Source organism: Accipiter gentilis, chromosome 30 (genome assembly GCF_929443795.1).
Source record: "Accipiter gentilis chromosome 30, bAccGen1.1, whole genome shotgun sequence".
Lineage (NCBI taxonomy): Eukaryota > Metazoa > Chordata > Aves > Accipitriformes > Accipitridae > Astur > Astur gentilis.
Window position 1 is genome coordinate 5,700,627 of NC_064909.1, and position 27,337 is coordinate 5,727,963.

A 27,337-nucleotide genomic window follows, 5' to 3' on the forward strand; every position below is an offset into this window, starting at 1 on the left:
GGCCGGCGAGGACTTGCCGCCGAGCCTCCAGCGGCTGCCGGGACCGGCCGGGCTAGGGCTTGAGAGAGAGGAAGTGGATGGCCATCTTTATTAAGGGCAGCGCTGAGGAGAGAGGCTGCCGCCGCGCTACGCCCGGCTCCTAAGGCGCGCCGGAGGGGCGGGAGTGCGCCTCAAAACGGGTTGCCTGCGGCCTCTGCGGTTTGGGGGGTGAAATGAGAGTGACTTGAGGAAGCCGCGGCAGGGACCGTGCTCGCTCCCTCGCTCGCCTGCCCGTCCGTCGCAGCTCCGTGCGCCCTCGCTGACATCAGCGGCGCTTGCCCGGTGCGGCTGGCTGAAGCGCCCTGCCGCCATCTTGGCTACGGGCAGTCCCGCGAGGGAGCCGGGAGCTGCTCCCAGTCGCCTGCCATCTTACCCACCGGAGGGAGAGCGGGTCCGGCCCCGCCTGCGACGGCGAGTCCTTGCGCGGGCCGCGGGCACTGCCCGGCGTTGGCACGGGCCTGCCGCGGCGGTGAGGGGCTGGCGGGGAGCGAGGCTGGGCCGGCTTCTCTGGCCCTCGACCGGGTGGGACGGGGGAACGGGACCGCGGGCGGTGAAACGCGTGGGGCCTTTCCTCCCGCAGAGCTGCAAACCCGTCAGTTTTCTTGCGAGGGGCATTCAGCTCTTGCTGTCAAGTCATCCTCTTGAGATAAAGTGATTTGATTGTTGTACGATACTTGGGGGGTGGGGGGGTGGAACTTCCCGATATCTTCCCGGTTTTTGATCCTTCAACGTTTAAACATGCACAATTGCACCTTCCTTTCTCTTCATTGATAATTTCACTAGAGTTAAACTTTGAACCGCCAGGAACCACGTTTTGGAGTAACAGCAGGTTAATATGCAAGCTAAGCTCTGTGTGCCAGTTGTTAAGAAGCAGCTTTAGTTTTACTGTTTATTCTCATCTGATTTACCTAACGAATCAATCTCATTTCTGTGAAAGAGAGGAAGTTTTGCCTGCAGTTTATGTTACGAATATTTCACATAGACAGTGTAAATGATCAGCAGTTTGGGATTTTCAGGAATTTCAGGTTGACTATCAAGAAATGAAGGTTAGGATGTCATGTGTTGGACTGCGAAATCTTCTCCAAGGGCTGAGCTTCAGTGTCAAATACTACTCTAAGCATAACCATCTTCAAACAATATGTCTTTATAGTAAAATACAACAAAAAAAATGCCACATCCTGGACTGTTCAGAAAGCACATGCACACATAAGACTCTGCCAACTGGAAGCATCCTGCCATGGAGATTATTTTCCTGCAAGGTACGCTGTTTAAGTATAGAATTAATGTCAACAACTACCTTGGCACGTATTAAGGAAACCAGCCATATTTTTCAAATGTCAAGGAAACACATTTGTCCTAAAGGTTTTGAAGCAGGGGGATAAATATTAGTATTTCAGTTATATTCAGAGACTTACACCATTGTTCAACTTCCCTATACTTTTTTGATATAAAGCTGCATTTTGGTTGATTTTCCTGCTGTAGCAGTTTTTTAAAAATTGGTATCTTCCAGAAAGACTCAGATAAAGTGTCAGGAGAAGATTGCAGGGAGAGATCAGCTAGTGTAGAGGCAAAGTGTCCAAAGTGATGATAGCAGACTTAACTACCATGAGCTGGCTCAAAAAAACTCATCTTTTTTGGTGCTGACCAGTAAGTCATGGTTTGCGCCATATTAAGTGTTATTCTATTGACTTGCCATAATTATATTCACTTGTCATAAACTGTACTTTAAAAGGTACTTGGATTTACTTCTGTAAGTAGATATTGTGTAAATGGGTGGTAATGTATCATCCACAGAGTCAGAAAATTGTATGAAATAATTTCAGGTTTTCTATTCCTGTGTTTCTAATACAGAGTTTGCTAAAGGTATTATAAAAGTTTACTGCGGTATGACAGCCTGTATACTGATTTATATGTATAATGCATAAGTAGTGTTTAAAAAGAGTGGTGGTTTAGTTTATTTTACAGTAAACATGTTTTCATATGGATGCGTGGTGTTCTAAAATTGTTTCAAGTTGACAGTGTTTCTTAAATGGTGACCCAAAGATGATCTTGTTGTAACCCTGTTATTTGTAACCATAATGTAAACAGGTCCTAAGTCTGTGTCTGAAGTATAAGCAAATGTTTCAAGGAGAACATATGAAGTCTTGATGGATGAGAATGTGTGGTTCTGTTTATTCATTGGTAGTTCACTAACACAACATGCTGGTCTATGACACTGGTTCCGTAATACAAACAGGTGGTTTTCACCTGAAAGGGAGCTGTGCCTGTTTGCTTTGGAGCAGATGTTTGCAAACTGATTGTCACCAAGTTCCTCTGCTATCCTCAAAATCTTTCTAGATGCTCTTCTAGATGACTGGTCTTTCCCCAGGCAGGGAGGTGTACAGGTAACTGATATATATCCACACTGTGGCCACCAGCTCTGTATAATATTTCCAAATAAATATAATGGGAACTGTTGAAAACAAGAGGGGAGTCATCAAATGATTAATAAAGTGTGAAACTTGCCAGAATAACTTGTGGTTGCTAAAATTTTACATAGGTCTAAGGGGAGATGATACATGTACATGAAAAAGACTTTTTAAATATCCAGAAACCGCATTCAGTTCAGGAAATTCCTGAACTCAAATAATTGGAAAGCTGGGGGAATACTTGTTGGGGAATATAATCTGTGTTTGTCCGGTTCTTATGCTTTCCTAAGTATCCAGTTGTGGCCACTGTGGGGTTTTTCTTTGGTTGCTTCTGGTTTGTGGAATAGTGTTTTCTTACAGCAGTTTTTCCAGTGACTGGGGAGAGCATGGTACAACTAACATATCTTGTAATTTCTTCACCTTGACCAATTGCACAGTTGCTCCAGAGCTTCTCTAAGGGCTTTCATGGTTTCTTTGACTTGTGCTTCTGATTTGATACACTAGGCTAGAGGGACCATTGGTCTGAACCAGTAATGAACACTCATATGCTCTCATGAATGATGTGGTTTACATTCATAGGGAGGTTGGTAACTGGAGCAAATAGTTTCTCCTCCTTTTAGTCTATGCATGTGTGAAGACAAACTAGGAACAAACCAGCCATTCTTGATGCAAAGTGAGGACAGGGTAAAAAGTATATGCTGCTTTTTAAGTTTAGACACATTCACTTAATACACTGAATGTTATAATGCTACTTTGTGTGATCTGTGCAGTGTTATGTACTGTAACATATGTTAAGCTTATTATTAGATCAAGTGAGATTGTACAACAAGCAAAAAGAAGTAGTATTGTTCTCGAAATTTTAACACATTCTTAACATTTTTACAAGAGAAGACAGCTTTGTGGACAATGAGGTAGCAGTGGTCTGCTCATGGGTTGTGGAAAACCAGATCCTTAGGCTTATTCCTGATAAAATTGTTGCAGAACCCCTATCAGTTCACGGCTTCACTTCATTCTGCACGTTATGAACATTTATACTAACACTTTTGAGGAGGTGGAATAAGAACCTGAACAAGCTGTTAGGAATTCTAGGCACAGGGACAGAAGTGTGTGCAGCATTGTTGTCTAGGAAAGTGTCCTGGTTTCAGCTGGGATAGAGAAAACTGTCTTCCTAATAGCTGGTACAGTGCTATGTTTTGAGTTCAGTATGCGAAAAATGTTGATAACACTGATGTTTGCAGTTGTTGCTCAGTAGTGTTTAGACTAAAGTCAAGGATTTTTCAGCTTCTCATGCCCAGCCAGCGAGAAAGCTGGAGGGGCACAAGAAGCTGGCACAGGACACAGCCAGGGCACCTGACCCAAACTGGCCAACAGGGTATTCCATACCATGGGACGTCCCATCTAGTATAGGAACTGGGAAGCGGGTTTAGGGAATTGCTGCTTAGGCTAGCTGGGTGTTGGTCGGCGGGTGGTAAGCAACGGCCCTGCACATCATTTGTACATTCCACTCCTTTTATTACTACTGTTGTCATTTTATTAGTATTATCATTATTAGTTTCTTCTTTTCTGTTCTATTAAACCGTTCTTATCTCAACCCACAAGTTTTACTTCTTTTCCCGATTTTCTCTGTGAGTGAGTGGCTGCGTGGTGCTTAGTTGCTGGCTGGGGTTAAACCACAACAGAAAGGAAAGAGAAATGATATTCCTAAGACAGGAAAATTATGAAAGAACACCTCTGAAGAAGGAAAAATAACAGAATTCCATAAAAATTATTAAAAACTAGTTCCAGAGCAAGAACAAACATATTTACATATAATCAATTAAGATAAGAGCATACATTAATATTACCCTAAATTTTTAAGATAAGACCTCAGTAAGTGTGTCAAGTATAACACACTTGTCAATGTCTCCTTAAAACATCACTAAGAATTGAAAAGAAAAAACTTGTCCCAATTGTGGCTTTTCTTTTTAATGGCACATACTATTGTAATAATGCAAAGTTGGTTTTGGGTCTATAGCTCAGGAAATATCATTATTGCCTCAGTATATTCATATTGGAGTACAGAGCGCTGACTTACAGCCATTGTTGTCTTCCCTTACTCAGCAGGAAGGAACAAAAATCCCTTCCAAGAGGAAGCAAAATACATCCATAGTAACATCAGAGCTTTTGTACAAGAATCTTCTAAAATCAGAGCAGGAAAACTGGAATGACATTTCAGCCAGATACAAAGCCATGACAGAAAGAATCAAGGAAAAATTAGAAGAATTGCACAACAAGTATACATTCAATTCAGTAAGCCCAAGGGTAAGTGGCAAAAAATACAAACATTTCTCATCACTGAGTACGGTGATGAGATAAAAGGCAGTAAAGCCATTCCTGCTATAAAATGCTGTTTTACCGATTAATTTATGGTGCGAGTTTTGAGTATTTTAATAATTGTGGATAGTAACAACATGTGTTTAGAACAGCTTATACCTGTTACGATAGCATATTTACCTTAATTACTCCATAGGCAAAAACAAGTAAAGATACAATAATCATCTGACTTTTGGATAAAGAATACAAGACATCGTAAGTTACAAGAGCAATTGGAGGTGATCTGAGCCTTTTGTTAAATTTAGAGCAGGTAGAAGTAGCTTAGGCTTCCTAACTTTGAAAGAAACTTTCTGATGCGTGCAATTCCTCCTTCAGTATCGAATACATGTGCTATATTCTGTCATTTGTGTGTGTTACAATTGTGTTGTACAGAAGAATGATTGAACATAGGGATTTTAAGGAAATAGCCTCACTGTATGTCGGACTTAAAACATGTTTGTTTTGTATTGAACAGATCAGGTTTGGAGAGAATGTGTACTTTGAAGAGAATGGCTGCATATTTCTTTCAAAAGCAGATGATGGTAAGGGATTTCTCTTCCTACCGTGGTACGATTGTTGAAAATGTTGTACATTTATCACTTAGTGTACTTTTCTTACATTAAAGCTTATTTGCTCTGTTTCTTAAAATAAAATACTTCTATAAAACTCTTTAATGATCGGTTAATTCTAGAATTCTGAATCTGAAAAGGTGAGGTGAAGAGAGTTAGAGAATAGTATATATTGATACTAAGGCAAGTTGCTGGAGGGGAAAGAGGGAAGTCCCTTCTTTTCAGAGTACTAAGCTAACATTTTGAAAAAGGAAAAGCACATTCATGCTTTTTTATTTGAGGGGGTCAAAAAAAAATATTACTAATTGTATTTAGTAAAAACAACTGTGCTTTAGGTATCTGAACTTAAAAATTTAATACGTTTACTAGAAGCCAAGATCTACACTTTTAAAATATTTTTAATAATCACTACAAGACTTATTTTTTTTTCCTGGAACTGTAATTTTTTTGTTGATTTTTACAAACTGCATTTGCAAATATCTTGCAAGACAAATATTTAGTGTTAATAAATTGTAGTAGTATGCTTGCGAATATTGCAGGTAGACTTTTTAAATACAGGCATTAACAACCACGTTTATTTTGACATTGCCTTAATTACAGGATTTTTTTTGCTGTCTTTTTTATGTAGTAGATGAAGGAAATGTTGACGTTTTATTCAGCACCAAAGATCTTGGCTTTTCTGATGCCTTTATTCAACGGCTCAGAATTTCACCAGATCAGAGATACATGGCCATCAGCTTAAAAAGTGAAAATTCTGAAGAGGCAACCTGCATTATTATGAAACTCGATCATTCTCCTGTCGTAGAAAAAGTAATTCCAAGTGTATTCAGTTTTGGTAAGTTGTTTATAAATGTCCTGTGTATCATACCAGCTTTCAACGCAACATTTTTGCTAGTCTACAAATAAAATAATGAAGCAACATTTTTATATTTGTTGAATTGTTTCTTATTTACAGTTTCTTTCACACTACACAACAAGTTATCTGACGTGGATGAAAGTGACTGCCTTCATAATACAAGTTTTCCTTCATTGTAAAAGCAAGCATTTATACATGTTTGAATAGTCATGCATATCATTCTTTTTATTGAAATCAGTATGCTTCTTTAAAAATTTACTGATGTAATTGTTTGCAATATAAAGATCTTTTTGAGAAATGTTCTAGTTAGTAAACCCTTACAGCTACAACTGAAGTCACTGATAGCTGTAGGCACTTAGCTTCACTGAAAAGTGTGCAAGTGCTACCTACTGTTAAGTATTGGCTGGAATTTCAACTGGACTCCAGGATGTGTATCACAGTTCAGAACCCAGTCAGGCCTTGAGTCAGTTCTTCCAGAATAGATTACAGAGCTTTACATTGCTGTTAAAATAAGCAGAGGTAAACCGAAGTGAATGGGAAATCTTTCTTTTTTAATAGTATGTTAAATAATATAGAAAAAAAGAGCACAATAGCGTGTATACAACGTTCCACATCTTATATGTTGGATTATATTGTTAGATGTCATCAAGTATCTATAGTGCAGTAAGCAGTTTGCCTGGGCGGGGCAAAAAATTAAAACTGTAGGTAAAACTTCCTAGTTAGAAAAATGAAGAGTAGCAAGAATTTAACGTTGTGTTTACACAATTGAAGTTTGTAATGCCTGTTGAAAACTAGGCCTTCAAAGTTGCCAGTGACATTTTTAACTATACTTGATTTGAATATCTGTCTAGGTTTGTCTGGAAGAATCAGTACATTTAAGAAACCAACTCCCTGTTGCCTACGTAGGTGTAACAGATTATGGTAGATAATAAGAGTACAAAAAATTACTATTAGAATGGTAGAGATTATAGCCATTTTGCAAACTTGCTCAGCTGTGAGGTACAGAGGTATCATGAAGTACAGAGGTACATCAATAATGAGCAAGAGAATTAGGTCTTATGACCACTTGCAAAGTATATGCTTGTACTGCATGATACACAATAGTAGACAGACAAATGGAAGTTCTTGAAAATTTACGTCTGTGGTTTTTTTAAATGCTAGGCTATAGAAGAACTTGGATTTCCCTTCTAAAGGCTTTTCTTCATAGTGAACCCCAGGTACCTGTGCACTTTGGAGCCACGTTGCTGTTCAGATAGCAAATTATTTGCATTATTTCAGTGTGGTACTTCCTTGGGTTTTATACTGAAAATTAGTATTTATGCATAAGACAGCATACAGTAACTTTTTAATATCATATGTATTAAACATTATTCTGGTGGCTATAGGAGCAGAAGAGACAGCAGTAATTTGGCTGGATCAGTCAGATTACTAAACTTCAGAATAGCAAGGTTCCTGTATTTACACATTTCTAATGTTGGTGAACACAAATACAAGCATAGAAAACTGGAGAATTTTTCTGTCAGCAGTACCCATGGGGCACATGCATCATCTCTTTTCTCTAAATGGTTTGCATGCAGTCACATGTAGTGGTGCACTGCTCATACTCTATGACCTTGCTGACTCCATCTAAACCTCTGTTTCTCTGCTAAGTTTCATACAGCCAAACTTCCTGTATTTTCCTGTTACCTCCAGAATCCCCACAGGGTCAAGAGCTGCTTCTTCCTGGGCCCTAGAACGTTGTCCTCTGCCCTTTTGTTTTTTGTTTTTTTTAAATATATTATGAGATTCTTGTTCTGTGGGATTCTTAGAAAACATGGAAAAAAAATTTTGTGGCTTACCCCGGCCTCTGGGATGTAGAAGTGCTGTCCTCAGTTCCACGTCAGCTACAACCCACCTTTTTCAGCGTTAGGTCCAGTGTTCATGGAGCTCCATTTTCTACCAGTAATAGTATACACTGTTCCAAATTTGATATGCATTTGTCTTTTTTCCAGAATGGGCTACAAATGATGTTCTGTATTACACAAGTCAGAAGAACCTTAAATGCCAGAATGTGTTTATGACAACTTTAACTGATCAGAAACATACTAAGTTAGTTTATACAGAACAAGATGCAAGGTAATACTTACCTAAAATATAACAAGTCCTTTACATATTCTAGAGTATTTTATATGTAAAATATAACTGGTTTGGAAAACAAATTCTTCTATATCATATTCAAAATGGTAAAAGCCAATTTTAAGTTGTGTTCTGCTGTCAGTAGTGCCTTATGCAGTCTGAGAATGTGCTCTGTTCTCCTCTTGATATGTGATCAACAGAGATTTAACTTTCCTCTCTTACCTCACGAGTTCAGCTGAGTTTATAAATGTCAAGGTCAGTCTCAGGTCAGGGTGTCCTTTAATGAATGTGTGACAGTGTCATACAGGGTAAATCAGACTGTGGATTTCATTTTGTTTTCTCTGCTATTGATGTCTGATACATCTTTTAAAAAACATAGAAGTTCAGGCTAATCCTTGCTCTGGGTAATGGATGAGCAAAATCATTACAGCATTCCCAGAGACAGAACTATTGTTGACTGAATACCCTCTCAATAACCTTTCTTTAAGCAGTGGTTTAGGAAGACGAGAAGGCTCTTGCTAAATTGAGTGCAGAACTAGTTTTTCAGCCATGTAGCATGTGGTAGATTCATACAGCATTCCATAAACGTTTGTGATTATTCTTAATTCGAGTTACATATTCAGTAAAGAAATTTCAATTATACTTTAATCTTAATAAAAACAGAAAAAAAATCTGCAATTGAGATGGAATAAATAAGATCCTTTTGTTCCAGTTGCATTTGATGCATACTTTTGGAAAATCAAGTTGCACTGACCTGACACTTCCCCACAGGGAAACTGTTGGCATAATTCTGAAGGTCATAGTCATTACAGTAAATCTACTAGAAACTTACTCTAAAGGTTCATGTGCTATTGCAGCTCATAAATGAACTCACTTGTTCATCGGAGATGGCAAGACATTCTTTTGTATTGCCATTGAGCAGTTCTGTTCTACATTTCACCAGCTCATTTTAGGTGCAATCAAATATTCTTTTTTTAGAAGATGAATATTTCTTGACTTCCTTAAAAAAAACTACAAAGAAAAAAAAAATTGTAATATCAGGGTCAGAGTCCTTGGGGAGAAGCATAACCTGCATTTCAGCTTGACTCTTTTAGAGGTAATGTCAGCAGAGCTGAACTGTTGGAATCTCTACTGAATGCACTGCCACACTTTTACCAAATTCACGTGTATTAGAGAGGCAGGAAGCTGATGCCTTGCAGACTTTAGATCCCCTGCTGTGCCTGCCTTAGCAATGTCAAGAGGGTGCAATTAGAAAAAACAATAGTACCAAAAACATTGGAGTTGCTCTACCTGCAAATAATTAAAGGCACTTAAAATGCTATCTAAAGCATCCTTCCCTTCTCCAGTCAAATATTTGAAGTCTAGAGGGATCATTATTGCAGTCATGTATCTGATCTGTATAATGTAGATTACAGTACTCCACCCTGCAATTTCTTGATGAAATCTTCTGGATCTTTGTGTTGGACAGTTTTGCTTTTAGAGACATCCAGTGTTAAAGATTCAAAATGGCTAAGAAACTGCTATGTCTCAAGACATGACATTCCAGTTAATTAGGATGACTCAGAAAGTTGCATCTGAATTTCAGCCTGAACTTGTCTAATATTAGCATCCAGCCACTGGCTGTCATTCTGTTTTGTGTTTCTAGATTTTAGAAGCATTTAAAACCAGTAGATAGTTCCTAGTTTCTTATATAGTTCCAAAACCAGTTCCTAGTTTCCAGCTTTATCACTGTAACACTGTCCATCTTGTCTCATATAGGCTTCTGTACTTTTTTTTAAAAGTAGTCTTTTTGTCTTACTTGCTTCAGACCAAGGTAGGTCAGTAACACTTGGGCCTTTTATCAGTTTATCTTTATAATAGCTGTTGCTTTTCTTTTGTTACTGCTGTTCCCAGGTGATGTCCTTCATTCATTTTAATTTAATTATCCATTATTACTTTTTTTTTTAAATAGGGTTATGAGCTCAATAAGAGGCTCTAAGTTTTGCCTGAATTTTAAAGCCTGTATACATCTGTGAGCATCCAGTCTATCTCAATGATGCAAAAACTTGTATTCAGTTGGACAACAAATGAACGGCTTTCCTTTCATATTTCAGGTTCTGCACACAAGATGGTAGGTTTTTAAATCCCAGGATAAATGCAGCAGGAGTGGGTTTGAGAACCAAGTAGTCTGGAATTTCTCCAGCCTACATACAGGCACGCTGTTTCTTATCTTGCAGATGTAAGCCCATGATTCTGAAACAACCTGTATTTTTTAAATGCTAATCAAGTTTAAGCTTTTTTTTTTTAATTATTCCTTACAGATTCTTTGTGGACATATATTGCACAAAAGATAGACGTTTTCTCACTATCAACAGCAACAGCAAGACAACATCAGAAGTTTGGCTGATTGACTGTAGACATCCTTTTAAGTTACCTGCTCTTGTACAAGCACGAACAAAAGGAGTCATTTACCATATTGAGCACAGAAATGACGAGTTATATATTCTTACTACATATGGAGAACTTGCACAATATAAGGTAATTTGAACTGATAATAAGATTCACAGGATTTGTTAAGATACCTGTTGCAGATCATATAGAAATAGTAAGGCTGGCTTGTAATTCTGTGCTTCACACCTTAGTGAAATAATTTAAGAGACTTACACAGAGCTGTATGGATTGAAAGACTGATAGTAGTACATGGACTTTCACGTGTAGCATGCCAGTTTGATTCTAACTCCTTTGGCAACATTTTTAACAGTCATTTCCCCTATATTAAGATTTAAGTTGGTGATCTCAGCCTACATAACCAAACCACCTACAGTTCTGCTGGCCACACTGAAAGCACTTATTGCATGATAATCTTCTATAGATTAATCTATGAGAATTGAACTTATTCTAAATGTTACTGAATTGTTTTTCCATTTTGCCCAGGTAAAAGGAGTTTAAAACCCTCCAGTTTTAGTCAGGCAAAATGCCCCAATACAAACTAATAATTTTTTGCAATAAAAACATTGCATTAGATCACCTATGTGTCTGTACATCTCATTTGTAACTGTTACTACATCTTAGTAATGCAAGGTTGGTTTTTGTTTTTATAGTTGATGAAGGCACCAGTGGCTTCCAGTGGCATGAAGAACTGGCAGTTAGTTTATGCACTGGAAAAGAAAACCAAGCTAGTAGACTTGGAGATGTTTACTGATCACTGTGTTATGTTCCTGAAGAATGCTGGTCATCTTTACTTAAATGTGATTTCTTTTGTTTCACATTTAGTTCAGTCAATAGAGGTATGTTTTAGCTTGGCTTAAGCAGCTTCATATTTTTCCAGCACTTTTTTTTTTTTTTTTTAACATAACATTATAGTGAAAGCAAAGGTTAATTCCAAGAGTAGAAGTGGTTTGGAAACTATAATACTGTCAAGTTCATCATTGTGACTAATTGTATTTCATGTGGTGGCTTATTGCAGCACTTGGACAGCAGCTATCCTTTGAGTCAGTTCTTTCTTCAACTTAATACAGTCAAGATCTTTACAATACAGCTGATTAAGTAAAATAGGACTTGATTCCCTAAACACTCTACTGAGTTTTACTGGGCCTATTTTTGGATACACTTACCCGTGTAAGCAAGGAAATAAGCCTGGCCCTGCCACAGAAGAAAGATTAGAACATTCAGAAGACAAGTATAGACACTGTTGCATAAAAATGGGAAGAGTTGATAGTGCAGTACAATTTGTGCAAAATATTTCTTCCCTTCTCTAGTTGTTGCTAAATACTTGTGGATTAAAAACAAAAAGTGACTCAATTCAAAACCATGATTTCCAGAGACCATTCAGACAAAATATTTAATTGATTTGTTTGCATGAAAAATACCATCTGAGCTACTCACAAGTATATTGCAACAAGTTACCAATGCTGCATTCTATAAAACTGCAACAGAAAAAGGTTTTCAACAAAGTACACTGTATGGTCTCTGAAACCTTCATTTTTGAAAATGGTTATAGTTTGTTTATTCAGAAAGGGTCTGCAGTTACTCTGGAGAACTTGGACTTTTGCTGCCATTTCAGAAGTCGCTATCTAGCAACCTAACCCAAGTAAGTAGTGGCCTGGCAGAGGGTTTGACTATGTCCCTGCTGCTCTCAAAGAATGAATCTTGATTTCTTTTATTCTTAGCAGAGTTAAAAATCTTAAATATAATAGCAGTAAGTGAGGGTGAATGTGCCAGGAAAATGCTTTGTTCTTCACAATGGCTGGCACTAGGAACAAAGTCAAGAGGCAGGGGTTTTCAGTGGCTTAGCATTACTGAAGCTAACTCACAGCAAAAGCATAACAACTGAGATAGACTTGGCTGTATAACATGTTGAAGTAGGACTGAAAATCAGAAGGGAAATCGGATCTAAAAAATAAAAACAATGCAGAATGATTTCAAAGAAAGTTTTAATTTTTAAAAAAATCTACAGTAATGCCCATTTTAAACTGAATTTGGATTTATTTTTCTTTTCTATGTCATTGTTGAACTTGATCAGTAGCCTTTGGCAACCTTTCCCCTACGTCTTTAACTTTTTCTCTGTTTCATTACTGAATTTAAAAGAAATACAGATTGTGCTACAGACAAACTGAAGATAAGTGACTTGATATCAAAAAATTTTTTCTTCTGAAGGACACACTAGGCAAAATTTACAGAAGCAGTATAAGGGTCTCACCTGAAATGCCATGTTTTCTCAGCTACCTACGTGGGCCTGTGAATTTGAATTGGAATCTCATCCTGAACATACCACCAGCACTTGCTATTTTCAGCTCACCTCCCCAGTACACCCCCCTAAATGTTTTGCATATTCATTTAAAGAAAATAATCTCATTGAACAAGCTGTGCAAGAGGTACCAATTATTACGAATTGTCACACTACACGTTTACTAGCTAAAAGCAAGGTAAGATTTTTCAGTCCTTTTCGCATTCCCTTTATTCTTCCCTTCCTCCCCACCCATTCAAAGAAAATGCATTTGGCAGCAAATAGAGATTAAAAAAAATGAAAAGAGCAGTTGGTGCTATAGTTACTAAACAGTGGGAGTTTTCTTCAGGGCTATAGAAAAGAACAAGATGGAGTCGTGATAAGATTTTTTTTTTCTGTTAACCTGGGTATTCTAGAGGCAATAACAGTACATGATGAGTTAAGAATCTTAGCATAGTATAACATAGATGGTGGTTGATGTATGGTATCATACTCTCCATGATAAATGAAAGAGGTGCCAGCTGTTGAAAAGAACACCCCACAACCAGCTGCACAGTATAGATCAAGAAAAGAAAGTTTTAACAGCCTGAGTTTAAAAAAATTGGAGATGTTAATAAAGAGTTTCTGCTGCAGTAAGTGGTAAACTATTTTCTTAATAATACATATTCTTGGTATTAAAAACGCAAGGAAGACTTGGGTGCTTTGGTAGTTTAAAAACTCCTCAGGTGTTACACTTAAATGAATTTTATACTCTGCATCCATAAGCCTCCACAGCAGAGGTTCAGGCTCTCGCTTTATTTTTCAAGAGTGCTTTGTACATTCTAAGTGAAAAAAATTACTGTAATCAAAAAAACACATTTTAAAATAAATAATTGAAGTTTTCATTACCATGTGTCATTGAGATTTCTGCAGTGTCCTTTATTGTAAAATACTCCTTCATTTCCAGGATGAAACTTTGGTGCCAATTACAGTTTTTCATAGTATGAATTCTAAAGAGCTACACAGGAAACCACTTCTAGTTCATGTATATGGAGCTTATGGCATAGATTTGAACATGAGCTTTAAAGAAGAGAAGCTGATGTTAATTGAAGAGGGTTGGATATTAGCATATTGCCATGTTAGGTAAGTCAAAATATAAAACGGAATTAAGATTTTAGTTTGTGGGATATATAGATATTTCTTGATATGCAACTGAAGCAGTACAGAAATAATTTTTTTTCATGTAGCTATACCTAATTCTTCATGCTTTTCACTTCCATCTCTTTAGATTTTTTTCAAAGTAGTTCTTAACAAAAAAAATAAATTTACCTCAGGGGAAAAAAAAATAAATCATACTTTCAAGACCACATACTGTATTTAGGTTTCTTAAATCAACAGAATGGTTGTATGTAACTTCTAATCTTTTGAAATCTCATTACTTCTTGTCTCATCTTTGCTGAAGAAAAATTTTGATAAGATGTTCAAATTGCAATGACATGCTACCTCCCTCTCTTTGGGGGCATTGTGTACTAATGTTCAGTCTGCATCTTCTGAAAGCCATTTGCCTTCTACAGCAACAACTAAGCATTTAACCTGCATCTCTTGTTCTTTTATTGGCTAAATCCTCTGTCTCCAGTTTAGCTACAAACCACTATGTACAATAGGCTTCACATTTTCATTGATATAATCAGTAGGTAAAGAAGATAACAAAAGAATCACTTTAGGGAGGAGAAGGAAGGGGGAGAATGAGCAATTGTTTGAAATACCAGTTCTAAAACAAATTCAGCATACATATATATTCAGTCTGCTATATTCAGTGGCAAGCATTGTGCTGTTGTTCCTCCCACCCCTCTAAGTATTTTAAGATGCAGGTCAGTCCTAGATGAAGATGGATTCTTCATCCAAAGATGAAGATTTTGGCAGACTAATCAGTTAGGTAATTTTAAACTTGAAACCTGAATAAGGAAATTTCAGGTGGCTTAGAACCAAAATTGTGTTTGCGTAGAAAGGAATACAAATGAATTTCAAAATTCTGTATTACAAAATACATTTCAAGTAGTATTTGAAATTCACAAACTAGGAAAAAAAACCACTTTAACTGTCTCAAAATTTAAGCGACACAGAAGACAAATCCTGAGAGTGTCAGTGTGGTGCTGAGAATACTATTTTACTGTTTTCAATAAATGCTAGTTTGTAAGTGATATTATTATTGAAAATATTTTAGATATTTTAATAGTTTCCTGTATAAAAAGATAATATTAGTGTCTGATTTTGTATTGGCTACAATGATAGTGTCATTTCCTAAAGTGCTGCTTTTCCTGTGAGTTCTAGGACAAAAGAACACAAGGGCATGGAGCACCATGCAGTTAGGCTTTTCACCAATCATCATGCACAGATTTTTTTGTTTGCATGCTGTGTATTTTAGCCATAAAGAAGGGTAAAGACAATAACGGAAGAAGAGTTAATTGGGAAGGCAAACTATGGTTTTGCAATTCTGTGGCTGCTGCTATCCTTTCATTATCTGAAGCTTTGCTGTGTTAACATTTTCCAAAGGAATTCCAACTTGAATTGTTTTAAATTTCAGGGGTGGAGGAGAGCTAGGTCTTAGCTGGCACAAAGATGGATGTCAGTATAATAAACTCAAAGGTCTCCATGACCTTAAGGCTTGCATCATGCTGCTGCATCAGCTAGGATTTTCTCAGCCAAAATACACAGCACTAGCAGCTGCCAGTGCGGGAGGAGTTCTTGCAGGAGCGCTGTGCAACGCTGATCCAGAACTTATCAGAGCCGTGGTTTTACAGGTGAGGTGCTGCAAACCTTTTATGGATTATGACATTAAACTTTTCTGTTTCATTCTACCAGTTTCAGAATTGAAAACATGCCAATTCAAAATTCACTTTCCTCATTTATTTGAGAAAACCTTGATCTAGGCATTTGAGATCCTCTCTCCTATTTGTCAACTTTTTTTTTTATAACTTCTAAGGCTCCTTTTGTAGATGTTCTAAATACAATGATGAAAACTCATCTCCCACTGACAATTGAAGAACAGGAAGAATGGGGAAATCCATTAGCAGATGAAAAATGTATGAAGTATATCAAAAGCTATTGTCCATACCAGAATATTAAGCCACAGGTAAAACTTTGCTTTCTGTGTGACATATTACAATAATAAAGTGTATCAGTTTATAAGAAAACAAAAAAATGGATACCTGGAATTTAAAAAAAAGTCTATTTAACTATTCAGTGCTTTAAAACCCAGTATTTTAGAATTCTTAGCTGCTGTTTTATGTTAAAATGAATCATTAATGCAAATACAAACTATTTCAGTAATAATCTTAGCAATACTTGGAGTCATAAGTGATTACTGAAATGAACGAAGTGCCACCCTCTAAATAATCAGTAGATTTCAAAAACTTGTTTTGTTACAGGACTGACAGGAAGTAATAGATTATTCTATAGTATAACAAACCTCAACAGGTAAAATAACTTCTCCTTATGTGGGGGGGTTCTGTTGTTCTGCTGAGTTTTGCAGACTTTGTCAAAGGAGGAAGGAGGTATTTTCCACTGATCAAATACCTTCTCAGATGCAAACAATGAAATGGAAAAAGAGCTATAGCTTTAACATTGTCATCTCAGAGGAAATCTCTTTATTTGAAGTAATGTGTTAGCTGTGTTGTATAGCTTCATTAAGTAAAAGCTTACTATATAAAAACAGCTACTTTTTACGTGTAGAAAGATTGCAAAAGTAAATTCAGCTACTGTTTTAAGGCGAACCATTCCATAATTATTATTACTCCCCTATAATTGCAATCATCAGTAAGCAGACATGTAGCAGACCTTTACCAGTGGGAAGAGGATGTTTTTTATTACCTTTTGCGAGTAGATGATCCGCTAAGATGAAGTAATTTTTCAGACCAAAGTACTTTTTGCAGTTGGAGTGGTAACAGTGCTTTTTTAAGAGCAGGTAATTATGTAATAGAAGTGTTTTTAGATAAATCATAACAAGTAGTACAGTAAGACAAGTAGAGAAAAACTTGTTACTTTATGAGAAAAATCAGCTGTCAAGTATTTAACTGGTTTTGTTTTTTAATCTCAGCGTTATCCTTCGTTTTTTATCACGGCATATGAAAACGATCAACGGATACCACTAACAGGAGTTTTACGATATGTTCAGAAACTTCGGAAGGCTGCACTGGATCATGCCAGCAGACCAAGTAAGAAAGGTAAGAATACGAATGTTACAGATACATGGAGTTAACTAAACCAGAATATTAGTAGTCATGTAATTAAACACCATAGAGATTGACTCCTCCTTTAGTGCATTCATTTGTACAATATAATCCAGTTTCTAAAGCTCTGAAGTAATTTCCATTATCTGCAAAGATGAGATGTGCAGTCATACTGACAAATAGATGAACATCAGCTTCTAAGATGCTCTCTCCAGAGCCTTAAAAGGGACCAGATGTCTCTATTGTAGACCTGCCTGAAAACAGTTAAACCCATATATGTTAAATACTAATAGTGACAAACCACAACAGCCTCAGGAAACCCTCTGAGATGAAGAAAAAAAAAAAAAAGACTGGGAGAATACAAGTTGGACTCAGTCTTTCCTAGGCTTCAACATATGGTGACTGTTGGACAGGGCTAGGTGAACCCATACTGTCTAGTCCAGCTACTGATACTGTCAGACTGCAGTTATGAACAACACACGGATAAAAATCTTATTTTTGCTGCTCTGTAAAAACCTACTTGTCCAAGTTTTCTAACTTGGTCTAACACCTGCAGTTTTAGCATGACAGCAGTGCCAAGGCATAGACACTTTTATACCTGAAATCAAACACTAACTGAAGTCCAGCAAAAGGTACATTCAAGCCTTACTATTTTCTAGTACGAGAGGCTTTTACCATCAGTACCAAAACAGATCTTGAAATAGCTTTTCTAAATTTCATTATGCCCCTTCTCTGCTAGCAGCACAACTGTAGTAGTTGAGGAAGGAGAAGAGATGCTGCAATTGCTTTTGCAGTCTTTGCTCAAAAAGAAAAAAGCACACCTTTCCAAAAAGACTCAGAGAACAAACACACTAAATATATAAGCATTTTTCAAATACCTATTTAATAGACATACAAATAGTTCATTCAGCAAGCCCCTATATGATTCTTCTTTTTTCTTAAGGAACAACAGAAATTCTGTCAGGACGGAAGACGGAATTACCTGTCCCTTAACAACTCACATCCCCATTTACCTTCTTCCTCATTCATTCAATGTCAAGTAATCACTAGCTTCATTGTTCCAGGAAATTGGATCCCTAGTATCATCTTAGACATCCAGGCAAATGGCAGTCATTGTGATTCATCTTGGGAGGATTCACTGAATGAGGTATGTTCCCTTTATTGTACACATCTGTAACATGCTGGGGGGAGGTGTCCCCTTGATTGATACTTCAGCCTCAGTAGTTCATGCAGTTATTGAATGTGTGTTTAAAGTATCAAAAGAAAAAAAAATACTGCTGGAACAAAGGTTACATATATATATATAAAATGTTGCAAGAGCAACTGCTGGGTTTTTATATATATAAACCAGCAGGTTTTTTATATATATATATATACACACGTAATTATAGATATTTATCAATATATATTTTCATAGATATAAAAGAGCCAGTGACAGAGCCAGATTATTGAACCTTATTGTGCCTTAAGCCTCAAAATAGTGTTAAATTCCCACTGTAATGTGCTGAGAGCTTTGAATGAAAGGTTTTAAGTTGTGCAAAATATTGTTCCAGCAGGCAGAGTCTTGCACTATAGAGTATTAAGTGCTTAAAATAGTCATACTGGCTATTTACTTCCATCTTCCTCATGAGTAAAACATATATAGAACCATTTAGGTTGCAAAAGACCTTCAAGATCGAGTCCAACCATCATCCATGCCCACTAAACTATGCCCTGAAGTGCCTTGTCTACATTCTTTTGAATACCTCCAGGGATGGTGACTCCACCACTTCCCTGGGCAGCCTATTCCAATGTCTGACAACCCTCTCAGTAAAGAAATCTTTCCCAATATCCAACCTAAATCTCCCTTGCTGCAACTTGAGGCCATTTCCTCTTGTCCTATCTCCAGCCACCTGACAGAAGAGACCAGCACCCACCCCACTACTACCCCCCTTCAGGTAGTTGTAGAGAGTGATAAGGTCTCCCCTCAGCCTCCTCTTCTCCAAACTAAACAGCCCCAGCTCCCTCAGCCGCTCCTCATAAGATTTGTGCTCCAGGCCCCTCACCAACTTGGTTGCCCTTCTCTGAACACGCTCCAGCACCTCAATGTCTTTCCTGTAGTGAGGGGCCCAAAACTAAACACAGTACTCGAGGTGCGGCCTCACCAGTGCCGAGTACAGGGGAACAACCACCTCCCTGTTCCTGCTGGCCCCACTATTTCTGATGCAGGCCAGGATGCCGTTGGCCCCCTTGGCCACCTGGGCACACTGCTGGCTCATATTCAGCCAGCTGTCAACCAGCACCCCCAGGTCTTTCTCTGCTGGGCAGCTTTTCAGCCACTCTTCCCCAAGCCTGTAGTGCTACATGTGGTTGCTGTGACCCAAGTGCAGGACCCGGCACTTGGCTTTGTTGAACTTCATACAATTGGCCTCAGCCTGTCAATCCAGCCTGTCCAGATCTCTCTGGAGAGACTTCCTACCCTCAAGCAGATTGACCCTGCCTCCCAACTTGGTGTTGTGTTGTCTGCAAACTTGCTGAGGGTGCACTCGATCCCCTTGTCCAGATCATTGATAAAGATATCAGACAGAACAGGGCCTAACATCAAGCCCTGGGGACCACCACTTGTGACCTGCCGCCAACTGGATTTCACCCCATTCACCACAACCCTCTGGGCTCATCCAGCCAGCCAGTTTTTCACCCAGCAGAGTACACTTGTCCAAGCCATGAGATGCCAGCTTCTCAAGGAGTATGCCATGAGAGACAGTGTTAAAGGCCTTGCTGAAGTCAAGGTAGATAAAATCCACAGCCTTTCCCTCATCCACTAGGCAGGTCACCTGGTCATAGAAGGAGATCAGGTTGGTCAAGCAGGACCTGCCTTCCGTAAACCCATACTGACTAGGCCTGATCCCCTGCTTGTCCTGGACTTGCCATGTGAGTGCTCTCAAAACAAATTGTTCCATAATCTTACCCGGTACCGAGGTCAGACTGACAGGCCCATAGTTCCCCAGATCCTCCCTCTGACCCTTCTTGTAAATGGGCATCCTATTGGCAAGTCTCCAGTTCTCTGGGACCTTCCCCATTGACCAGCATTGCTGATAAATGATGGAGAGTGGCTTGGCAAGCACCTCCGCCAGTTCCCTCAGTACTTTTGGATGGATCCCGTCTGGTCCCATAGACTTGTGAGTGTCCAGACGGCATAATAGGTCACTAACTATTTCCTCCAGGATTAATGGGTGGGGGTATATTCTGCTTTCCATCCTTGCCTTCCAGCTCAGGGGACAGAGTACTCTGAGGATAACTGGTCTCTCTATTAAAGACTGAGACAAGGCATTAAGTACCTCAGCCTTTTCCTCATATCTGATGGCAACGTTCCCTTCTGTATCCGTTAAAGGATAGATATTCTCCTTGGGATTCTTTTTACTGTTAACATATTTGTAAAAACATTTTTTGTTGTCCCTTACAATAGTGGCCAGATTGAGTTCTAGCTGAGCTTTTGCCTTTCTAATTTCCTCTCTGCATGACCTAACAAGATCCCTGTACTCCTCCCAGGTTGCCTGCCCTTTCTTCCAGAGATGGTAAACTCTCCCTTTTTTTCCTGACTCCTAGCAAAAGCTCCCAGTTCAGCCAGGCTGGTCATTTTCCTCAGCGGCTCGACTTGCAACACATGGGAATAGCCTGGTCCTGAGCCATTAAGATTTCCTTCTTCAAGAATGTCCAGCCTTCCTGGACCCTTTTGCCCTTCAGGACTGTCTCCCAAGGGACTCTCTCAACCAGTGTCCTGAAGAGGCCAAAGGCTGCCCTCCAGAAGTCCATAGTGGTGGTTTTGCTAACCGCCTTCCTTGCCTCACGAAAACTTCAGAATTCTATCATTCCATGGTCGCTAAGCCCAAGACGGCCTCTAACCATCACACCTCCCACCAATCCTTCCCTGTTCATAAACAACAGATCTAGCAAGGCTCCTTCCCTGGTTGGCTCACCTACCAGCTGTGTCAAGAAGTTATCTTCCACACACTCCAGGAACCTCCTAGATTGCTTACTCACTGCTGTGCTGTATTTCCAGCAGATGTCTGGAAAGTTAAAGTCCCCCACAAAGACAAGGGCACACAATTACCCTCCTTTTTCTTTTTTCAGAGGATGTGAGAATGAGTGGGGCTGCCTGACTGAGCCTAGGCACCCCCCTAGATAGGACTTCATCTACACCCTGATCTTCACTGGCCCGGTCCTCAAGTTCCAGAGTCCCATACCTGTTGTGTAGGGGCAACTGGGAAGGTGAGGGAGACCGGGAGGGGACTCACCTGCCTCCCCGAGCGGGGACCCGTGTCCATTCCCCTCGATCTCGTAGGTCCCCTCCTGCCTGGTGGCAAGAGGGCAGGGGAACCTCCGCTTCTCGCGGAGCCTCCATCTGCTGCCTCTGCCTCAGGGATGGTGGGTGTGGGTCCACCAACCTGGTGGTACTCCACCTTTCCACCTCCTCGTTCAGCTCTGCCGCCAGGCTGAGCAGATCACCCACCTGGTCACACCTCACACAAGAGGCGTCCCCGCTGCCCTCCCGCACCAGTGACAGACTCGGGCACTCCCCGCAGCCGGAGACCCGGACAGCTGCACGTTTGCTCGGGAGCTCTGTCTGCGTCGCCACCTTTTTCCTAGCGATGGCTTTCACCTGAGTGGCAGCAACCATACCTGGGGCCCCTCTGGGCCGACGCCCGCCGCTCGAGTAGCCTTCTCGGGCTGGGAAGAGGAAGGGGGGGCCGCGCCCTCCTTGCCCGGCCTGCCGCCGCCGCTCCTCGGGGCCGTTCGAACCTCCCGCGGTTGCCCGTGGCAACGCCCGCCCCGCGCCAGCCTCTCTCGCGAGAGCCGCCGGCTCCGGCCGGGTCCCGCCGCTCCGCCCCGGGGCTCCCGCGCCTCGGGCGCCCCCCGGTCCGCCTCCGGCTGGCGCTCAGCCCCCACTTACCGTTGCCTCCGCTGGCCTCGCCGCCGACCGATGAGGGGTTTGATCTTCACATTTTGAAATGCGTGATCTGTACCACCAAAGGATGCTACTACAATTAGGTTGCAACGTTTTGCGCTTTGTACCAACGTGCCTGGCTAAAAGCAACATACTGCCAAGACCTGCCGTGTTGTTACTGACATCTCAGACTATCACAGTTGGATACGAATTTTATTACTGTTAATTCTAACAAATCCTAGCAAATGTTATTTGGTTGTTGTGGCAGTTATTCCCAAAATTAACTCTTTCAGGAAAAGCCTCATTCTGTCTTAGGGCAAGGTACTGCTTGGCATTAGTATGGGAAGGCAAGAAGATTAGAAGAGCTGTGCAAGAACCTGAAGGTTTATAGTGCAAATAATTTTTATATTTTGTAGTAAAATATTTTCGTTATTTTAGGTTGCAAGACACCTTGCTTTTCTGAACAAAGAACTTGAGGAAGTATGCCATCTCCAACATCATATGAAATCTGGCAAATAGCTAATAAACACATTGACCACCTGAAGAACTTCGAGTCAGATTTTTATTTATGTGGAAAGTGGACACCTCCAAAGGATCTCTCCCCTTGGATCCCTGCTTCGTAGGCATAAGCAGACAAGAAGTTCAAAGTTGGGTATGGAACTGGCTTATAAACATACAAACTAAGAGCTGAATTTCTCCCCTGCCAGATAGTACAGAAGTAGCCACCTGCATTAATCAAGTTGTTCAGTACAGTTCTGTTCACACAAGCCATCAGTGCAGCACTATACAAGTGGAACAGAAGCACAACAGTTGGTGCGTAAAGCCTAACATGTGAAGTACATGCACTTTGTACAGGTAGCCTTTCCAGTCTAAGACCTCTCTTCCAGAAGACCACGTTTTACACAAGGCAGTAAAACTCCCCAGAAGTATTTGATTTAAAGCTCTCACTAAGGTCTTCTAAAACTAATTCGCATACATAGGTGATGATGACTACTGCGCTTCCTAGCTACACAGCAGCCATTGTGTACTGATCCTATGGTGGGATCAAACAAGCTGCAAAGGAATTGGACTCTCAAGAACAGGAATTTTTGCAGAGCTCTTGCATCTGAGTAGTTTCAAAATCTTGCAGCTACCTTAACTAGCATGGTAATCTTAAAAAGCAGGTGCCAAAGTCCCTCCAGAAGACAAGACAAATGCCCCAGAAGGGGGATGCCACAAGTCTTTCCAGAGGATAAAACAAAAACAACACCCCCACTAAAGCAGCCTGATGCATAGCTTAGCTGACCTCTGAGCAAAGCACAAAACTGTTACACGTTGCTTGTCAAGGTAGATGCACGGTGCACACCTAGAAACAGCAACTGGTACAAGCAGTTGGTGGAAAATACACTATGTGGCCATAAGGTCCTCAAACCAAAACAGAGTTCCCCAGATAACCCCCGTGTCCAAAACAGACTGCACCAAGTCAAATGCTTATCCTTCCTTTGTATCACATAAATCACTGTAGGTGCACCAAATACAAAACAAAACATAAGCAAGTGTGACATTCAGTAGAGTTGTTTCACTTACTCTGAACTAACGTATGCACACCTCACCTCAACCTTAGGGTAGAAAAAGAAGAGAATGCAAATGCAAATGTATTCTGACTCAGCAGCAGGGGAGGGGGAGGGGGAGGAATCAATTGGCAATGCAGTCTTGAGTGTAGAGTTAGACATACTAGCTGTATTTTGTTCTTTTTCTTACTATCTTTGAGAATAATCAGAGCTGTTAAGAGTTGAGAGAAGAGGTAAGCCATCACAATATATTAGTCTTGCTTGCTTTTACCTATTTTAACAAATATAGGGCCACCCCTTTAGAATAAGTTTTACAAATCTACAGAATTCCAAAAAGTTAGTATGAATTGCCACAGACTTTGGATTCCACTGGAGCTCTTAATGACCAGCAACTGCAAGGGGCAGCACCCAGAAAACAACTGTTGCTTTTCTTCACAAAAATACCCACACTTAAACAGGACAGGTTTATGTTTCTTCTCCACAGACCCTAAGGGGGAGTTTATACCATACTTTTTCATCACCAGTACAGATGCAAGACTGTTGGGTATCTGTTCTATTTTTCAGGACTTTTATTTTGTACACAAAGTTTTAAAAGCCAAGGAAAACTGAAAATTTTTAGCATTTCCCTGAAGCCAACATTTTCTAAATTAACATGAAAGTTGGTTACTCCAGCACTTAACAATTCACGTAGAGTAAATTGAAAGCACTGGAATAACAAGCTTTTTCTGCCACAAAACATTTTCCTTGAAAAGCTTCCATAGTATGTACAGGCTTTGCTGTTTTATATTCGAGGACTAGGCCTTCTCCCGTTTCAGTTTTAATTAGTTCAGTATTGACAGCTTTACCAGCATTGCTAAAATTAGTACTTAGTCTTATAATAGCTTCAGATGGAAGGTTAGGAACTATAGCTCTCAAGTCTATTGTCGATTCCTGCCCAAAATTGAGAACCATCATAAAGACTCTGTCTAACCCATCCAATTCCCTCACATACACAAAAACATTACTGTCATTCCAGATAGAGCACATCCACCCCCGATGAATGGGGAGCTCACTGTTGCGAAGTAAAGTTAGCTCTCTGTACAAATTCAGGGTTGAGTTGGACCAGGTCATCTGGATCTGCAACAGTACACATTAACAGGGTCATTTTGTTGCACTGAATGTAGGAAATACTACTTACCTCTCACACAGTCTGCTAAGGAACACACCCATTAGGATTCTGTTTTGACAATTATATCTCCCAAATTTGTCTGCAAATTACACTGAAAAACTGCTTTTCCTTTGGCACTTCCTTGGCATTTGTGGAGTGGCAGAGACAGATGTTACTAGGCATGACAATTTCGCCAGCACTAACACTGTTTCTTCCTCCCACTGCATCCTTACAGTACCATTTATTCGGGAGAAAGCCACAGCCATTCAAGGCTTGATACTAAATTTTTTTCATTGAGTCTAATCTACTGAAGTCACAGGGTTTGTTTCATGTTCTATATTTTTCCTGTCTTTATTTTTTTCTGTCTTCAATTCTGGTCAGCACTGTAGATCAGCAAAATCTGTTTGAATCACTGCTCTACTTATATTAGAGATGGTCTATGTTACAGGGCCAGTGCTTTCTATAGTCATAGAAATGAAAAGGAGAAAAAGGACCCGATTTCAATTTCATATTAAAATGATTAAAAAGATGTTAAAGAGCCAAATTGCCACATCTGCATCATAATTCCAGTTGCTCTACTTAAATTAATATAGATGAAGTAGGCTCCTTGCTGGTGCAAGAATTTCCTGTTCTAAGAATTGTGAGGATTCACTGCTTTTTCTTCCCTTGAGTTTGTTCTTACTGCCAATTCCCACTGAGTAAAAGAAGTCAGAGAAAAATAGATACATTACAATATTTTTAGACTGTTAGTTTGTCACACATAGGTACCTACTTCAACATTTACACTTTGGTAGTCAGAGTTAACAGGTAACCAGCTACTGTTGCCTTCAGTAAAACCAGCATTAACTTTGCCATTCCACTGCATGGGGGATTTCTCTGGAAAGGTCACCTAGAAAATAAAGTGGCAATTAGTATATTAAAAAGTTATCCCTTAAATAGCATGTTCTCACATCTTTCAAATGATTGCCATTTCAGTATTGCTTGCTTTGGTTTAAGTTGAAATTTAATAAGGAGAATGTAATCCTGCTCCAAATCTAAAGAAAAAGTAAGAATCAAGACAGTTCCTGAAATGGAGAATGGATGGATACAGCATCACTGGGTAAAATGTGAAATTCCCAAATGACTCCAGTAGAATAGTCTCCCCTTGCAACAGATGCTTGGATAAAAGTTTACTAATGACAGCTGGGATATTCTGATAAACCTAGACGCGCAGTGAGTGAATATATGACTGCTAAGAAGAGATGCTGTTAAAATAACAGTAAACAACTAGTAAATGCTTTTCAGCATCTGTTCTTTTGTAACCATCACACTTTTCACCTTAGAACTCCTCAAGCTTACATTTGCAAGGGGTACAATTTGGACAGGATTGTTTGTGTTAGAAAGATAAAATTATTTCCAAGTGCCAAAACTATTGAAAACCAGCTTTTAGCTGATTAAAAAGTGTCAATGTAAAAAGTCTGAAGTTCTCATTTTGAAGAATTCAGAAAAATTCTGATAAAGCTTCCTCATTATTATTGAAGAGCTGCCAAAAGATCTGACACTTAATGATATAAGAGGGCATAAAATATTTTGCACATACTTGGAGTGTTTGTTTTCCATGAAAACTATTTTTCATATAAAGGCCACTTTTCAATACAATCTGTCAGAACAGCAGCTCAACAAAAGAAATTGTCACTTTGCTTTGTGACATTACAAATAACGGGTTTCTCCTTTTAGCATGTTCTGAAAAGCAGGGGGGAAAAAAAAAATCCTAAGTTTTCAACACTGGTAATGCTCCCTTTCATCTTTACCTCTTCAAGCTTCTCCTGAAGCGTTTCAAATGCTGGGGCTAAAAACTATACCCTGAGCAAATACTCTCCATCTTTCTAAGACACTCATTAATCAGGGAATCTTCCTCTCCAGATTGAGTGAAGAGTGGTTTTGCATTGTTACAAAGCTGTGAGCCACAGGGTAGCCACTGAAAAGAGTAAACCCCAAGGAGTCAAGGGCAAGCCACTTCTCTGGAGAGTATCATTCTGTCAGCAGTAATCAGCAGCAGTATAAAAAATGCAGGAGATATTTTGACCTAGGTGTTTCTCAGAGAAAATGAGATTTCCTTTTAAACCAGAGAATCATTTCCTCACATCTGAATCAGACAAACCTGGCGATGATCCCTTGCTTCTTGAAGCACCTCTTTCCCTCTGATACAAAGCTAGCCAACAGTGTTGGTAACATCACTGGAGTCTGTCTCATTCCCTACCAGAGGCTTTCCAGAGCATTTGCCATAGGACCATGTTCTCATGGTGCACAAATATGGTCAGGAGAGGCAGAGCTGAGCTGTTCCTTTTGGGCATGACTTTTTCCAGTCATGCCCATGCATCTCAGGCAATGAGACACAACAGAAGTCAGGTATGATCATAGAAGGGACAAGAAATTACAGGGGCTGAATGTGAAAGCTTTTAAGTTATGCAGGTCAGCACAGTGT

General features: G+C 39.6%; 2 protein-coding genes across 8 annotated transcripts in view; one reads left to right on the forward strand and one right to left on the reverse strand.

Moving 5' to 3' along the window:
• Positions 1–37: 37 nt before the first annotated feature.
• On the forward strand, positions 38–22,774 carry PREPL (prolyl endopeptidase like). 7 transcript variants are annotated; one of them, XM_049833960.1, is made up of 16 exons: positions 38–508; positions 1,056–1,298; positions 4,548–4,748; positions 5,275–5,341; positions 6,000–6,203; positions 8,216–8,339; positions 10,640–10,856; positions 11,420–11,605; positions 12,319–12,408; positions 13,040–13,243; positions 13,991–14,166; positions 15,608–15,824; positions 16,007–16,156; positions 17,120–17,246; positions 18,317–18,399; positions 22,615–22,774. In XM_049833960.1, the coding sequence occupies exons 2-16, from the start codon at positions 1,080–1,082 to the stop codon at positions 22,693–22,695; spliced, it is 2,346 nt and encodes a 781-aa protein (XP_049689917.1). In that variant the 5' UTR covers positions 38–508; positions 1,056–1,079; the 3' UTR covers positions 22,696–22,774. The 7 variants fall into 7 exon arrangements, with proteins under 7 accessions (XP_049689917.1, XP_049689916.1, XP_049689918.1 ...); XM_049833959.1 differs by having other exon boundaries at positions 39–508; positions 4,551–4,748; positions 5,997–6,203; XM_049833961.1 differs by lacking the exon at positions 22,615–22,774 and adding an exon at positions 20,781–22,596 and having other exon boundaries at positions 39–508; positions 5,997–6,203.
• Positions 22,775–23,580: 806 nt separating this feature from the next.
• The window catches only part of SLC3A1 (solute carrier family 3 member 1), a 75,279-nt gene continuing 71,522 nt past the window's right edge, over positions 23,581–27,337 (reverse strand). The window contains exons 10-11 of the mRNA XM_049833967.1: positions 25,646–25,762; positions 23,581–24,842 (exon numbers count right to left, since the gene is read on the reverse strand). Of these exons, the coding sequence (XP_049689924.1) occupies positions 24,402–24,842; positions 25,646–25,762 (558 nt within the window). The 3' untranslated portion in view covers positions 23,581–24,401. The remainder of the gene's footprint in view (positions 24,843–25,645; positions 25,763–27,337) is intronic.

Coding starts and splice junctions, on each gene's coding strand:
- PREPL (XM_049833964.1), top strand. CDS start 1,080: ATGAAGGTTAGGATGTCATGTGTTGGACTGCGAAATCTTCTCCAAGGG. Junction 4,749..5,274: donor TCAATTCAGTAAGCCCAAGG/GTAAGTGGCAAA, acceptor TGTATTGAACAG/ATCAGGTTTGGAGAGAATGT. Junction 12,409..13,039: donor TATCTAGCAACCTAACCCAA/GTAAGTAGTGGC, acceptor ATGTTTTCTCAG/CTACCTACGTGGGCCTGTGA.